Here is a 14178-nt window from a genome sequence, read left to right on the forward strand (position 1 = left end):
AACCAACTCACCCTTTCACAAATTCAAGGATAGTATGGAACACAAGGGTATGGGGCAGGATAACTATTAATTGCACTTTGACTGAATTAAGGGAGAAGTCAGACTTTGTCTTCAGCAAACCAATATAAGGGGACTGAACAGGATAAAGATCCCAGAGAAAACCAAGTCATGTAATAGAATCTTTTGCAGATAAACCTGTCTTGTAGAGTGCTTTCTGATGTTTACAAAAACTGCTCTCAAAAGAGTTTGGGGTAAGTTACGTTTGGAAGATAAGAGCTTTAGGACTATCCACCAGTAGGTGAAGCTAATTCCAATACCAAAACCACCTTAGCTGAGCAAGATCAGTGCTCCACTTACTGTATCACAAATAGGACCCTTGGATAAGGGAAATTCTAGAAAAGGTATAGAGAGGCTTTCCTAAATACAGAACCAATAATGCATCTGTAACTTTGATGTTGTGTGTGAAGAGGCCTACCTAAATCCTTCCACATGCTTAAAAGATGGATTTCTGAATACTAGACTAGACCACCTATTTTGGTCTATCAGAACAAAATGAGAATTATCCTCAAGACTGTTCAAAAAGCCAAGATGATAAACAGTGATAAGTTTCAAAAGGATGACATTTGTCAGACAGATGAGCAGAACTCAACCACACTTGTTGATAACTACACTCTAGCAGAAGTACCCATCCATCCTTTCCATAATAGGGAGTCCTTGAATAAGAGACAAGTATGTCAGAGCAGGTAAAGTTTCACACGAGGAACTGCCTGTTGTCTAAGAGAGGCACAATCTCACGTGGTAAAAAGATGGCCAAAAATTTAAATGGCATTTGGCATTATCTGAAGCCAGCCTGGAGAAAGGCCTTAGAAGGCACGAAGCCAAGTTTGCCACAAAGATCTCCAGGTCTCCTTCCATAAGGGTGAATTATAACTTTTCTCTCATTAGCCAAAGGGAATTAAAGAGTCAAAGAATAAAAGGACCAGACCATCCACTCCATAGACAATGGATTCCTTCTGACTACTAACCAGCCATCTAAGTACTCTCTCTTTCTTAGGTATGCAGCCATTATAACTAGTTGTGCGATAATGACTCATGATGCTGTTAATGGGCTAACAGAACTAATAGTGATCTTCTGAAGAAAGCCATAGCTCTGATGGAAATATGAAAGTAGGGGCGTATTTCTAGTGCTTAAGCATAAGTATCTAGTGCCATTTTATACTCCCTCAACTATGAGAAAGATCTGCACGGGTCTGATAGGTCCTGAAGGTACGGGACCTACAGGAGATTCATAGCAACTGAAGACTAGACAGGGCACCCTGTGGCATTTAGTACAACACTAGACCTTTATGTTTAGATAGATGAATCATATGCTGGTTTTCCTAAAGGTCGAAAGGCTTCAGACGTTTCCTCTTTTGTAGGATGAAATTATTGAAGCCCATCACCAAAGTCTTTTCATTCTTCAAAGTTACCTATTTAATCCTTCTTCATCTTATTAAAAGAAAACATCTAAGTTTCTAGCATCTAACAAACTTCTGTTGACAGTCTTGTATGCAGAGTCCTTGAAAAGGAATGAGGTGAGGATTACAGGACAGCTGAGAAAAACTGGGTCACAGGACCAGGATGTAGGTTACACTAACAGTAATGAACAGCAGCTATTCCTAAATGGACAGAAAGCAGGAGGAGATGTTACCGTCACAAAACCTGAAGCATATTCTGCTTGGCTTGGATACTATGCATTACAGTTTTCAGTTGCTTAAAATAGAATGAAACAATTCTTAGAAACTTAATTTCTCCCTTCAACCACACTTAGAAACTAAAAAGATTCTGGTAATGAAGCAGTGGTCTGGAATTCTACCAGTAAGCACTTGTAAAGAGGCTTCCTGATGAAATACATAATAATAAAACATATGCCTGTTATTCTCTTCTAAATTAAATATGCTGAACACTTTCAGCTAATATTAACTAACTCTAAGAAAACAGTGTGAATGCTCAAAAATGCATTCTACTCTAAGTCAGTTCCTTTTGGGGTGGAAAAATATACAGTAGAAGTCAGCAAACACAGAAGGCAGTGTTCAGGTATGCTTTATATATGTACAGACTATATATATATATGTATATATAAACAATTTTATACATAGAATATGTATATAGAAATACACACATACACACAAAATTATCACACTACCTAAACATTGCCTTCTATCACTCTACTAGGGACCAGACCTGTTGCTTCTACACAAATTAATAAAGTACACATGCATTTTCAGTTAAGTGAACAGTAATGGAATGAAGAGCCAATAAAACTTACAAGATCATCAGGATTGTCTTGTTCATCTAAAGAGATAAACACACTGTCAGCTAACACGGGCTAATACATTCAGATAATGTTGAAAAACAATCCATTTTTCAACTGCAAACATCTGCCAGGGAATGAAGCACCCTGAGAAATAGCTTACAATGCAAGTGCAATTGGTATTTCTTACCAAATTTTCAATAACTCAATGACCAATACAGTCTCAAACATCTGTTCATGCAAGAAGTCAAGAGATATGAGAAAGAGGTAGACTGAGAATCCTGTTTTCACTGGGTTCATTCCAGTAGAGACTCTTCCTTGTTTTCAGGGCATGGACCAACCACAGCACATTGAGTTCACACAAGAGGTACTGCACGCAGGAATAATTATTTTTTGAGATTTCACCTCGCCTTTACATGCCCAAGTTCTGAGGTCAACTAATCCTTTTGTTAAAAAGGCTCCCAACTTTCTACTATTGCCAAGTTGTTTCAAAAAGGTTTAATAGCTGAGGAAAGGAAGGAATACAATTTCCAGAGTTATACTTTATATGAGCTTGATCCTGTGGTAATGGTCTCAGGTCTAAGAGTCGCTTGGCCTCACAGCCCCAGCACTTGAATCATTTAGAGTTTAGCATCGCCTGAACCCAGGTGACCTCACAACTATTATGCACTACCAGTAAGAAAGGAATGGGTCAGCACATGACTATAGTTCAGAGCTGCAAGAAGTAAAGGATTCAAATTATGCAAGATTATCAACAGTATTTATTCTTTGGCTTTAAAATACTAGCTTTAATCTCATTTCAGCTTCAACAAACAAGAAAGTCATAGCACAAAATTGTCCACTATCTCTTGGTCCTCTATTTAATAGCAGAGTTCACTGACTATGACTTTTGTCAACATCCTTGTAAACAGCTGTTCTAGTGCAACACCAAGGAATCCTTACATAATGTAAGGTCTCCTGCAACTCAGCTTACCTTGTGGTAGTAAAAGCCTCTGGAGTTATGCATTTCATAATCATCAAAACATTTTCATATTTCTTTAAAAAAACAGTATATAGCTAAGTTTTCATGTGGTTAAGACAGACACAAGAAAATCCTACTACTTGGGGGAAGGAGGAAAATTTAGTATACATTTTTAAAAAGCCTGCTATATAAAAGGCTTTCAATTTGAAAATATACTAAGAGCTTGATACCTAAGCAACACAAAGGTACTAAGACACCTAGTGAAACTTGAGAATCAGACTGTGTAAAGTGAAATTTAACATTAAGGCATTTTGAGTCAACACTTTTCTTAGCCTACCTTCTGTCATATATAAAGGTTAAGTAATAAACAATAAATAATCAAAGCTTCATTTATAGTTTACTAGATGTTTTCCCCTCATATACATACTCTAAGACTACATCCCTACACATTCTCATTTATATAACATACTACCCTATATAATTCCATTGCAGATGTACATGTTTATTTCATTCTAAGAATCACAATTTCGCATAGAGCTATGTATATGAACTCATTTGTCCCATGCAAGACTCTTCAAATACACTTAAGGACAGCATTACACTGACTTAAAAACTTCTTTAAACCAATAATGTACTTATAAATACAAATTCAAAAAAAATGTAGTGAATTTAAGAAGTTAGTGAAAAGCTAAAAATCACAAAACATTCTTCAGAAAGCTTGTACTCATACAAGTTTTGTACTACAGCTCAGAGACAAGAGCATCACACAGGTGGAAGTAGAGGTTTCAGGACCACTGAGTATTATATTTTTCCCCATATATCACAATTACAGAAACACCTGTGCTAAGTAACTTCATACTGAACTACTGTGTAAACACAAGACATATTCAAAAGCTCATTCTCATTTCTATAAGTAGAAGTAACTAGAGTACATGACTGCACTGTAAAAATAGGGGCTAAGAGTTAAATATGCTGCAGTCATTAACATCTTCCTGCAACAACCCAAGTTCCCAGTTATTGCAACAACAGTCTCACAATACCTGCAGCTGGAATCAAAATAATAAATTATGATTTTTAGATCCATTTATTCAAAACAGTTCCATTCTCCCCAAAATGCAAGTCAGGCATAAAATAGCATCCTCTTACTATAAAGAGGCTCTCACTTTAACAGTGTGTGGAAAAGGCATTTTAATGAGAGCACAAAGAAATACAGATTTGCAAAGGAAAAGACAGAAAAATGTTTAGTGCATAAGGAAAGAGAAAGAACAGAAAACACGAAGAACAAGAAGAGATATGGAAAAGGAGCAATGGTGAAAGGATAACTAAAGGGAAAGGATAGCATCTGCTTCTGGTACTGGCTAATAGTTCCACAGGTTTTTCTCAAGTCTGAAAATTAAAGTGGAATTTGGAACTTGGGTTCAGAAGTTTGGTTAAATGCTCGAGTGGTTTGGGGGCTTTTTATCTGGGTCAAGGTTCTCTTAGGCTGATCTCAGGTAGGTACCTGAAGAGGCAGTATAAGCTATCCCATCAGTATAGTAAGCGCTTCAAAGCCAACTGTGGAGCAAAGGTTCTCTTCCATACAGTTGCACCATAAGTGAACCAGGTAATTGTCAGTTATCTGGGCGATCCAACTCAAAGCATATGCTCTACCAGTAGTAGTCAAAACCTGTCATGAATTATAAATAAGTCAGAGAAACAGGATCTTGAGGATCTCCAGCTATACAGAATTGTAAGGGTTCACAGTGCCTCTTACTTTCTAATGTCCCCAATATACCCTCTAGCAACACTATGTACAGCACATGCCAACTCTTGCAAAACAATTCAGCTCCTTTTCCTCTGGAAGGAACATACATATTCTTAAAAGTTAAGTCAAAGAGATCCTTTCCCCATTCCCCATACATACAAACACACTCATATCTTTATTTTTTATTTTTTGCTTAACCCTACCAAGAGCCTTAGGATTGTTTACATTTTAATCCAAACTTTCCTAATGGCTATAGGAAGGAGGCAGAGCTGCAAATAATCACGTCTTGCAATAATGGCATGGTTAATTACTTGACACAAAGCTTGCTACAATGAAGAAACATGGCTAATGTGGGGAAAAAAAGTGTCTGCCCTACTGTCCTAAAAAATTAATCTCCCTGAAGCTCTCCTCATCTGTCTTTTGGGGAGGCTTGAAATCTTCTGTTCTTGAAGAGAAATCTTCAACTGAAGATAAAAAGAGATGACATCTCAGGAGAAAAAAAAAAAAGTCAGGGAATCAGTAAGTTAATTTTTTCTAAAAATACTAAGACTGTATATAAAACAGAAGTATAAAAACCAAAGTCTTCCAAGTATGCAGTTTTCTTCTCTGCTTCTCTGTCCAACAGACATGATGAAACACACTAACACAATTTTAGAGATAAGAAGTTCTCTCTGATTTGTCCAGTAATTTCCAAAAGTCTAACTTGGGTCCCTACTGAACATGCATTCTAAGACTAGAATTTAAATAAGTGTACTATGTGGTACTGTTTTTCTTTCCTGTCTGGAAAAATGAGAGTGAGAAGAAACTACACTTATGCACTCATTTTTCAGTATTGGGGAATGGCTACAACAAAGAGCCGCTTTTCAGAAAGATGCAGAGTGAGGTGGGAAATCAAAACACTAGTGATTATATTTGATTGCAAATCCATGTTAGAAACAATCTTTGGAAGACAGATAAATTCTCTAATAAAACCCTTCCATTAAAGAAAATAATCAGGGGAAAACAGCAAAGTTGAGCAGCAATTCTTTAATTCTTCAAATCCTATCAAAGACTGTTATTGTAAATGCAATATAGCTGTAAGTAAACTATGACATTTGTTTTGAAGTTACTACAATGATCATCCAACGTTTAAACCATATTCGGACTACTGCCCTAGTTTTAGATGTTAGGGGCCTTAATTTTCAAGACAGAAATTGACGGGAAATCTTAGCAGAACACTGATTGTACCAATCCGCCTGTCCTTAAATTGGCAATCCGAGATGAAAGTTTGATATCCTCACCCGAAAGTCTGCCCTACTTGTCTAAATAACATCAAGGGACATTAAATCCTGCATGATAGTTTTTTCCTTCATCCCAGTACATAAATCAGCAAAATCAACTGAAGATAGTACAAAACATCAGCTGATTTACTTCAGTGATAGTCTCCCACCAAAAACAGGTGATATTTTGGCCAATGCTGGAAAAGCAGGCATCGCTACTGTTCAGGCTTAAGCTACCCCCATCTTGTCGTCTGGCATTTTTCCAATCATAAACTGGAACAAACTTGTGGATAAACTGCCGAAGAGATGGATACTATAAGATAGTTCAAAATTTTTGATAAGCTATTTACTGTTCTCCATGATCCTTTAGAAACATGCCACAGCTGAGCAAGAATTCTGCCTGGTACTATATTAGTTGAATTATATGTTCTCAGATTGAGAATGTTAAAACTTCCTCAGAGCAACCAAACATATCTTCCTCAAATAGAGGAAAAACTAACCAAAGGTTCACTTTGCAAAGAGGGAACTAAAGAAGCTTATTTTAGTTTTCATCTTGAAAATAGTGTTTATCTCTATCTAGATCATTGGCTTTTAACAACTTAACTACAACAGATGGCTAGAATGAATGTCTCTCACCCTATATATAAAGTAATAATAATAAAAGCCCTCACTATGAGTCAAGAAGGTAAGATTACAGCATTGGATAGATTACATAGCAACTTTGCCAGTCAAAGTTATGGGAAAAACAGGTCCTAGAGACCTTGCTTACGCAGATTCTACCCACTGTAGCTATTCTACCACAAGTTTGTCATGAGAATAAGGAAAACCATAGCAATACACTTTGCTGCAAAGATGAGTGGCATTTTTATTTACAAACTGTACTTCTCTTGTGCCAGCCACAAAGCAAACCAGACCAGGAAACTCATGTAGTGAAAAGTTAACCCTCCCTGTCCCTCAAGTTATTTTTCTGTTGGATCAATTCTCTTATCTAGATTGTCTTAGAAACACTAGCCCAAACAAGGGAGGGGAGGGAAGGTAGAAAGACAATATGCTCCCTTTCAGGGGCAGGGGAGACTATCATACAGTGATCATGAAACTACTGTCTCAGATTACATCCATAATAAACAAAAGATTTCAGAATTTCAAGTATTCTGCTTTCCATAATTGACCTTAAGCCATTTTTTATTATAAATCTATGCTCTAAATTATTGTCAACCTATTAAGCTGTACAAGCTGTAGATAAAATAAAACCGATATTACAGTAAAATGGCTTGCCCATCCCTTTTATGCCCAAAGGGCTTCAACAAAAGAGAAATGGTAACTGAATACAGAATCCTCCAATTCAGACAGGTATACTAGGAATGCAAGCAATAAGTAGCATAATGCATAACTTCACTGTACACTAACTTTTCTAAATTTTAGTCTTTTGATCTTAACAGCCAAACCCGGCTAATGTAAATCTATTGATGTATGTGGTTTCACACCTGCATCTGAAGAGGACAGCTCGATAGGAGCTGAAAATGGGCTGACAGCTTTTAATCTGAAAGTTACCGTTTTTCTGCGTGACTACGGCTTGGAGCTCTGCTGCGCTCTACGACGACTGTTGGGAACACCCAGTCGACTGAATTGTTTTGGAAAACAGCAAGCCTCCAAGACAGTGCGCCCATGTGGTAGTGCATATGCCCGGGGATGGCTGCCGCAGGCCCTGCCTCCTGCCATCCTTGTCTCCAGAGGCTGCTGCCGCTGAAACAGGGGTGGCTGAACAGCTCATAAACCAGCTCCTGAACCGCTGCTAGACTGCAGCCCGACACATCCATGCAAACCAACAGCGACTGGCATTGCATGTAGTAGGCCATGTAGTAGGTCATAAGCTGTAAAGGTTCAGAAGCAGTTCACAACCCACTCAGCCGTCCCAACAGTTTCTAGAGCAGGGCAGAGTTTAAGCTGGACCGCATTACAACATTATCTGTCATCCAATATGTCACTACCTAGAAAACTGTTGAAATTGTTGCTCCCAGTTAGTTATGAGTAGATATTTTCACTCCAGAACATGACTGACTTGGCCTGTTTAGTTTAATAAATGTTACCAGTGGATACAGTTGATGCGAAACAAGGTTTTTCAGAAACTGCTATTCACAACTAACTGCTTCAAAGGAGTCTTTAAGTATTTCAGGACTAATAAAACAAAACAAGGACATTTTTCATCACAGTGTTCAGCATCAGAATTGAAAATACTACCCATCAGAGAAGTTAAAAATATAAATAGATTCTTTTAATTAATGCATAACTCCATTAGACTTCTACAACAATTTTAAGCATATTGCTTGAAAAAGGATTTTTCTTCATAACTGGGTAGTTTTCCAAACATTTGTTTAGGTTTCTAAGGGCACAAGAAATCAGTTCAAAACATTAAACCATTACTTGTGAGTTAGCTCAACTTGAACAATAGAAGCGTATATTTCCCAAAAAGTAAGGTAAATTTTAGTAAATAAAAATGCAAATATGCATTTTAACAGTCTTGAATTTATTAATCTGATAGGTTTAATTTCCATTTTCCTGCATCAGCTTTATTTATAAAATGTCATGCCCTATAAATATGCTGTTATTTTCTATAGTCAAGCACCCTCTTAACAAATCTTCTCATTAATATGTAAATTTAAAGTCAATCAGTCTTCTCCCTGACAGCACCATGAATTCCTAGTGCACTGTATAATCGGCTTTGAGTCGGCATCCACTATTTATCATCAAAGATGTCAGTTAGAAAAATTATGGAAAATGTACTGCAATTGATATGCCTGCAATCTACTTTGTCAACACTTAATTGTTCCTCAAATCATACATTTACATATAAACAGCCTAAATACTGATCCATAATGATGCAAATAAACTAAATTAAAAATCTCTTCTACTACACAAGATGCCCTGTTGTATGATGTGTTCATTTAAGAACCTATTGACAAAGGCATGCATTTCAACTAGCCCCAGAAAAAAATATTTCTGCTAATTTAATTGCTGAGTAAGTAGACAAACTAAATTTTGCACTGAAGCTTGTGAAAGTGGAAACCAAGTGTTGTTAATACTATACCACTGATGAACAAATTTTAGGTTGACACAGGCAGCAGCCTGACAACCAATACTATTACATGAACCTTCTAACTTCCTATAGCATAAGTCACAGTAATAATTGTCATCCATCCAGTTTCAGTGAAAAGATCACATTACAGTCTTTAAAAGACCTAATCCCATCAAGACCAAAACAGTAGGTCACCCCCTTTTTCTATTGTTCCTTCTGCAATCACAAACTAAAACTGGCTTAAACCAAGTGTAAAGTCATATCCTTAGGTAAAGTGGACATTAGGCATTGATTTTAATTCTTTTTAAAAATTCAAGTTCTGGGAGTTAAGAATGCATGTTATTTTCTTTCAGTAAGCAAACTGTAATAAATATTCTGCCTCAAGTACTTTAGGAAAACATATTACCTAAGTGCCTCATTACCTAAAGAGATTTTGCTTATTTTGAGCAATCTTCTGGGAAGATATGTTCTTAAAAACAATTTAATTTTCACCTAAAATGAAAAAAGGGAACCCAAACAGTAGTGTAAAAATCATGACTCTACATGAGAGATTTTTGCTATGCTTCTATCTTTCTAATCTTAAAGCATATTATACTCCTTCCTTATTTAAGATGAACACAGCTGTAAACTAAGTCTGACTGAAATTAATAGTTTGTCCAAATATATCTGCTGATGATTTTCACCTAATACATTATATATCTGTTAATATCAAGTGCCACTGCATTTAAGTTCCATTCCCAGACACAGTGTACAAAAAGGCAGTGCTTGAAGGAACTCAGTGAAGCCTAGCAAATTGCATTCTATATTCCAACACTTACCAAAAATAAAATAAAATAAAACAAAAACTTTAAACAGTTACTGTGTTCTCATTTGTTCTAGTCACAAAGCTCAATAACCTGCACTGAAATAAGAATGCCTGAACACAAGTATTAAGGCACATTAGCTGAGCTAAAGCAGAACTATTTCAGTCTAGAAAAATTCAGGGGAAAACCAAATAATGGAACTTCCTCTATGGTTCTGGGATCATCTCACATTCATTACAAGTAGCTACCCCAAGCATCCTTTAATGTGACTGTACAAAGTCCATCTTAAACAAAACAACATGCACATCATTAAATACATAGAGCTTTAAATATGAGTTAGATTCAAACTAAATGGTAAGAGTTCAGTTAACAGTATTAACACCTCAAACTTGCACAATAGATGCAAACAAATGGAGCCATAGAGCAATTTCTAATGTTTTTTCCAGAAGTATTCTATCTTTTAACTTAAATTCTTCTTCAAAAGTAAATCCCTTTTGAAACCAATGTTAATTGCATTATCAATTTCTTGAGCTCTTTACTTTTTGTTGTTTTTAGGAAGTGACAGGACTTGGAGTTTGAACATCATTGTTTACTCCACAAGTTCTAAAAGAAGAGTGAGTTTGCTCATATTTACATAGTAAAAATGAAAATATCACAAGCTTTTTGCATTGATCATTTCATAAATACATATGCAACTCTAAATAGTCCCTCAGCATACTAAGTTACTTGTCTACACTTGGATATTGTTCAGTATGCTGTGATATTAAGTATTCATATCTATAATATGTTTTAGAATGATAAAGCCTGAAAGGGGTCAAGTAGATTCTACCCAGTTTCAGGACAGAATAGCAAACCTTTCTAACTCTGAGTCACATAAAATCTGGGAAAGAGCCATGCAACTCAAAGAACCACAGAAAAAAGGCTCTCTCTTCTGCCTATGATCACTGCACTGTAGGATCTGTCAAGGGTAAATCAAAACAGCAACAGGTTATACCCTGGAAAGACAATTCTTATGCTATGAAGAAGCACGGAAGCCTTGTGTTACTAAGACTTTTGCATTTGATTTCTACTTTTATTAAAGTCCGCATGAAAATGCATCTTAACCAGAGGACAAACCACATCTGACAATGGAAATAATTCAGAATGTGAGCACAAAACAGAAAAATAATGTAAAAGTCACAAACTTACCTTCTTCCACGGACTCACAAACTGTGTACGTGCATATCGAGTTAACATGTGGATTATAACAACTTGACCCCACTCTTCGACATCAACCAACAAGGTACACAGCTTTCGGTAGTTCTTGTGAATCAGATCTATTCTGTCTGGACACACTTCCTCAAATGCCATCACAACACTCCCAGCTACCAGCTAGAAAACAAAATATAAACCAGAAGGTCAGTATTCCTTCTACATAGCATCCCACAAGTGATCATCAGAATTAATACTAGCAGTTCTCAGTATTGCAAGATATGTTGAATGTCAAATTGATTCTATTTGGGGGGTGGAGGAGAAGGAGAAGATTTCCCTAAGCCCACAGAAAAGGTATCTTATGTAAAACAGATTTGGGGTAAATTCATTAGAACAGAGCAAACATTTACTATTTCTATTACACACTTAAATCTTAGCTCCCAGTCCTGAACACCCAACATAATGTAAGCATAATTTTTTTTTTTTCTCACAGTTATAGTTTCCAAATAAATTATCAGAGAACTTGCAATTAAACTAGAAATAACAGGAAACAACAAGTATAATAGAGTGATGTGCCTGACAAGGTCTGTTGGGATCCCCTTACTAACACTGGTATGATCAAACTGAAAAAAAGTCGGGGATAAATTTCCCAGCACTACTGGAATCCAAACTTCTCTCTTAATATGGCTAAATTAACTGTCAGATGAAATTTTATCTTTAGAATTTCATGAAAACACTTTGCAAAAAAAGGCATAAAATTTAAAATATCACTGTACTGTATTGCTAATACTTTTCCCTCAAAGAACAAAAACAGAATTTCTGCATGCTTTTGAGCATTTTTCTATTAAAGTTACAGAAACTGATCATTTATGCCCTGGTATACCCCCAACATTTTCTCCCCTAAAGACATACATCTTTTATATACACATTATATACATACGTATGCACCTGTGTGTGTGGTCTCTATGTATGTGTATATATATCTCCTCATACAGACTGTGATCATAAAAATAGCTTTGTTTTCATGAGAAAATTAAATAGATTCTCAAAATTCTAACACTTAAAGCCTTACTCAAACCTTCTGATGGGATGTTAAGAACAAAAAAGGAAATCTTTATAGGGGGTGCCTGTTAAAATGCTCTCAGCAAGTTACTTTAACTGTGGGAAAGCTTCAAAAGCTGACCAGGCATTATAAGGAAATGTTATTTTGTGCCTAGAATTACTATTCTCCCTCTCCTAATTGCTTTAATTAAGATTTGGTTTGTGTCAAAGTACATGTTAAGTCAAATAACTCACATGATGAGACTTTATATGAAGCAGCTGATATGTATGCAGTTAGCATGCATGCAGTATAGCCTTCTGGCAGCAAATTAATGTCATATTCTATCTGAGCACTGGGGATCTGCATTTCAACCTCTAAAATTTCCCCAATGACTTAAAGTAAGCAATTAAATAGAAATGCAGTTTATTGAAATGGTACTTTTTGAGAAATATTAAATACAATGATATTCATATGTTACATTTTCCCCTGCTGTATTTGGCTGACATTTGGTTTATTAGTATGCACCCAACATTACAATTGAAAGAAAACAGCTCAGAATATAGTCTTGCTATTATGCTAAACAAGTTCCAGGCTCTGTGGGGATTTTATGAATTACCAATAAGAATAAACGTGAAGTTGCATTTATTGTCTCTGGCACCATCCACATGCTGGGACCAGCAGGTACCAGTAAGCATACAATTCATTCCAGGGAGCAAAGATTTTAAACAGCTAAATAAAACACACTTTAAAACCTAAAGTAACTTCCTATTTTTTGCTATATCACAAAAAGAAAAGGTCTTTTTATTCATTTTTGTTGCACTAATATTTCTTCTTAATAACCACCTGCCTTAAGTTATTATGTAATTTAAAACTGCTCTCAGTTGATGTTTGGGTGTGGAATCTGACTGGTCCAAAGCACAGCAGAATATAGTGGCTAACTCCTGGCAAATCTCTCAGTCCTGAGCAGGCATTCAGTTAGGCCAGATAAGCTGAGGAGGGAGGAGAAGAGAGGGAAGAGTTTTACGTCAGAACTCACAAGGGGCAAAGCAATTCCATCAGGATAAACTCACAACTACAGTTCGGGCCAACTTGCAGAGGACAGTCTAGTGGTTTCAGAAGAAAGGGATGAACACTGAGACCACAGAGACTTGCTTTCTCACAGTCCCACAGACTTTGTTACAGATATTCCATACCTACACACTACAAGATGGTGTAGGCTCATTTGACAGGTTTTACACATAAGGGAAGGAGAGGGAGAGAGTAGGGGAGAAAGGAGGAGAGAGAGGGTGAGAGAGACATACACACATACAGATGGATTTATGATCATAAAAGTAGTCTCCCAGCCTAATATTTAAAAATACCCGCTTAGGCTCAAAGGTGAAGGGCAATACAGATGCTGGTATCCAACTGTAGTTCTGGAGTAGATACCTTTGTCTTCTACTGCTATTAGTATTGTACATATTATATTGTATTTTTCCTTTATTTAGATAGGATATGGCTTGGAAGCTGACATAATAGAATAACACATTTAACATTAATTTAGATTTCTTTTAAAACTGAGAACATTTTCTACAGAATGGATACCTAAAAATATATTCCTAAATCGATTGCAACTGAGCTGAATCACTAAAAGGCTGAGCAAATATTAATTCTCTGTTTCTCAGAGAACAACGGGCATTTCATACTCAGCAACTGCTGTCTACCTAATCTGCAAAACTATAGACTCAACAGCCCCTTTGCAATTCACAGGGGGTAAGAAAGTTTAAGAATTTATGCTGGAACACAGAGGTGATGTAAACCTAGTCTGTGCCT

General features: G+C 36.4%; 1 protein-coding gene across 5 annotated transcripts in view; it reads right to left on the minus strand.

Moving 5' to 3' along the window:
* The window catches only part of AP3B1 (adaptor related protein complex 3 subunit beta 1), a 159085-nt gene that overhangs the window by 102956 nt on the left and 41951 nt on the right, over positions 1–14178 (minus strand). For all 5 annotated transcript variants that reach the window (XM_067316248.1, XM_067316245.1, XM_067316246.1 and 2 more), the window contains exon 7: positions 11322–11504. In XM_067316248.1, the coding sequence (XP_067172349.1) occupies positions 11322–11504 (183 nt within the window). The remainder of the gene's footprint in view (positions 1–11321; positions 11505–14178) is intronic.

Source organism: Apteryx mantelli, chromosome Z, assembly GCF_036417845.1.
Source record: "Apteryx mantelli isolate bAptMan1 chromosome Z, bAptMan1.hap1, whole genome shotgun sequence".
Classification (NCBI taxonomy): Eukaryota; Metazoa; Chordata; class Aves; order Apterygiformes; family Apterygidae; genus Apteryx; species Apteryx mantelli.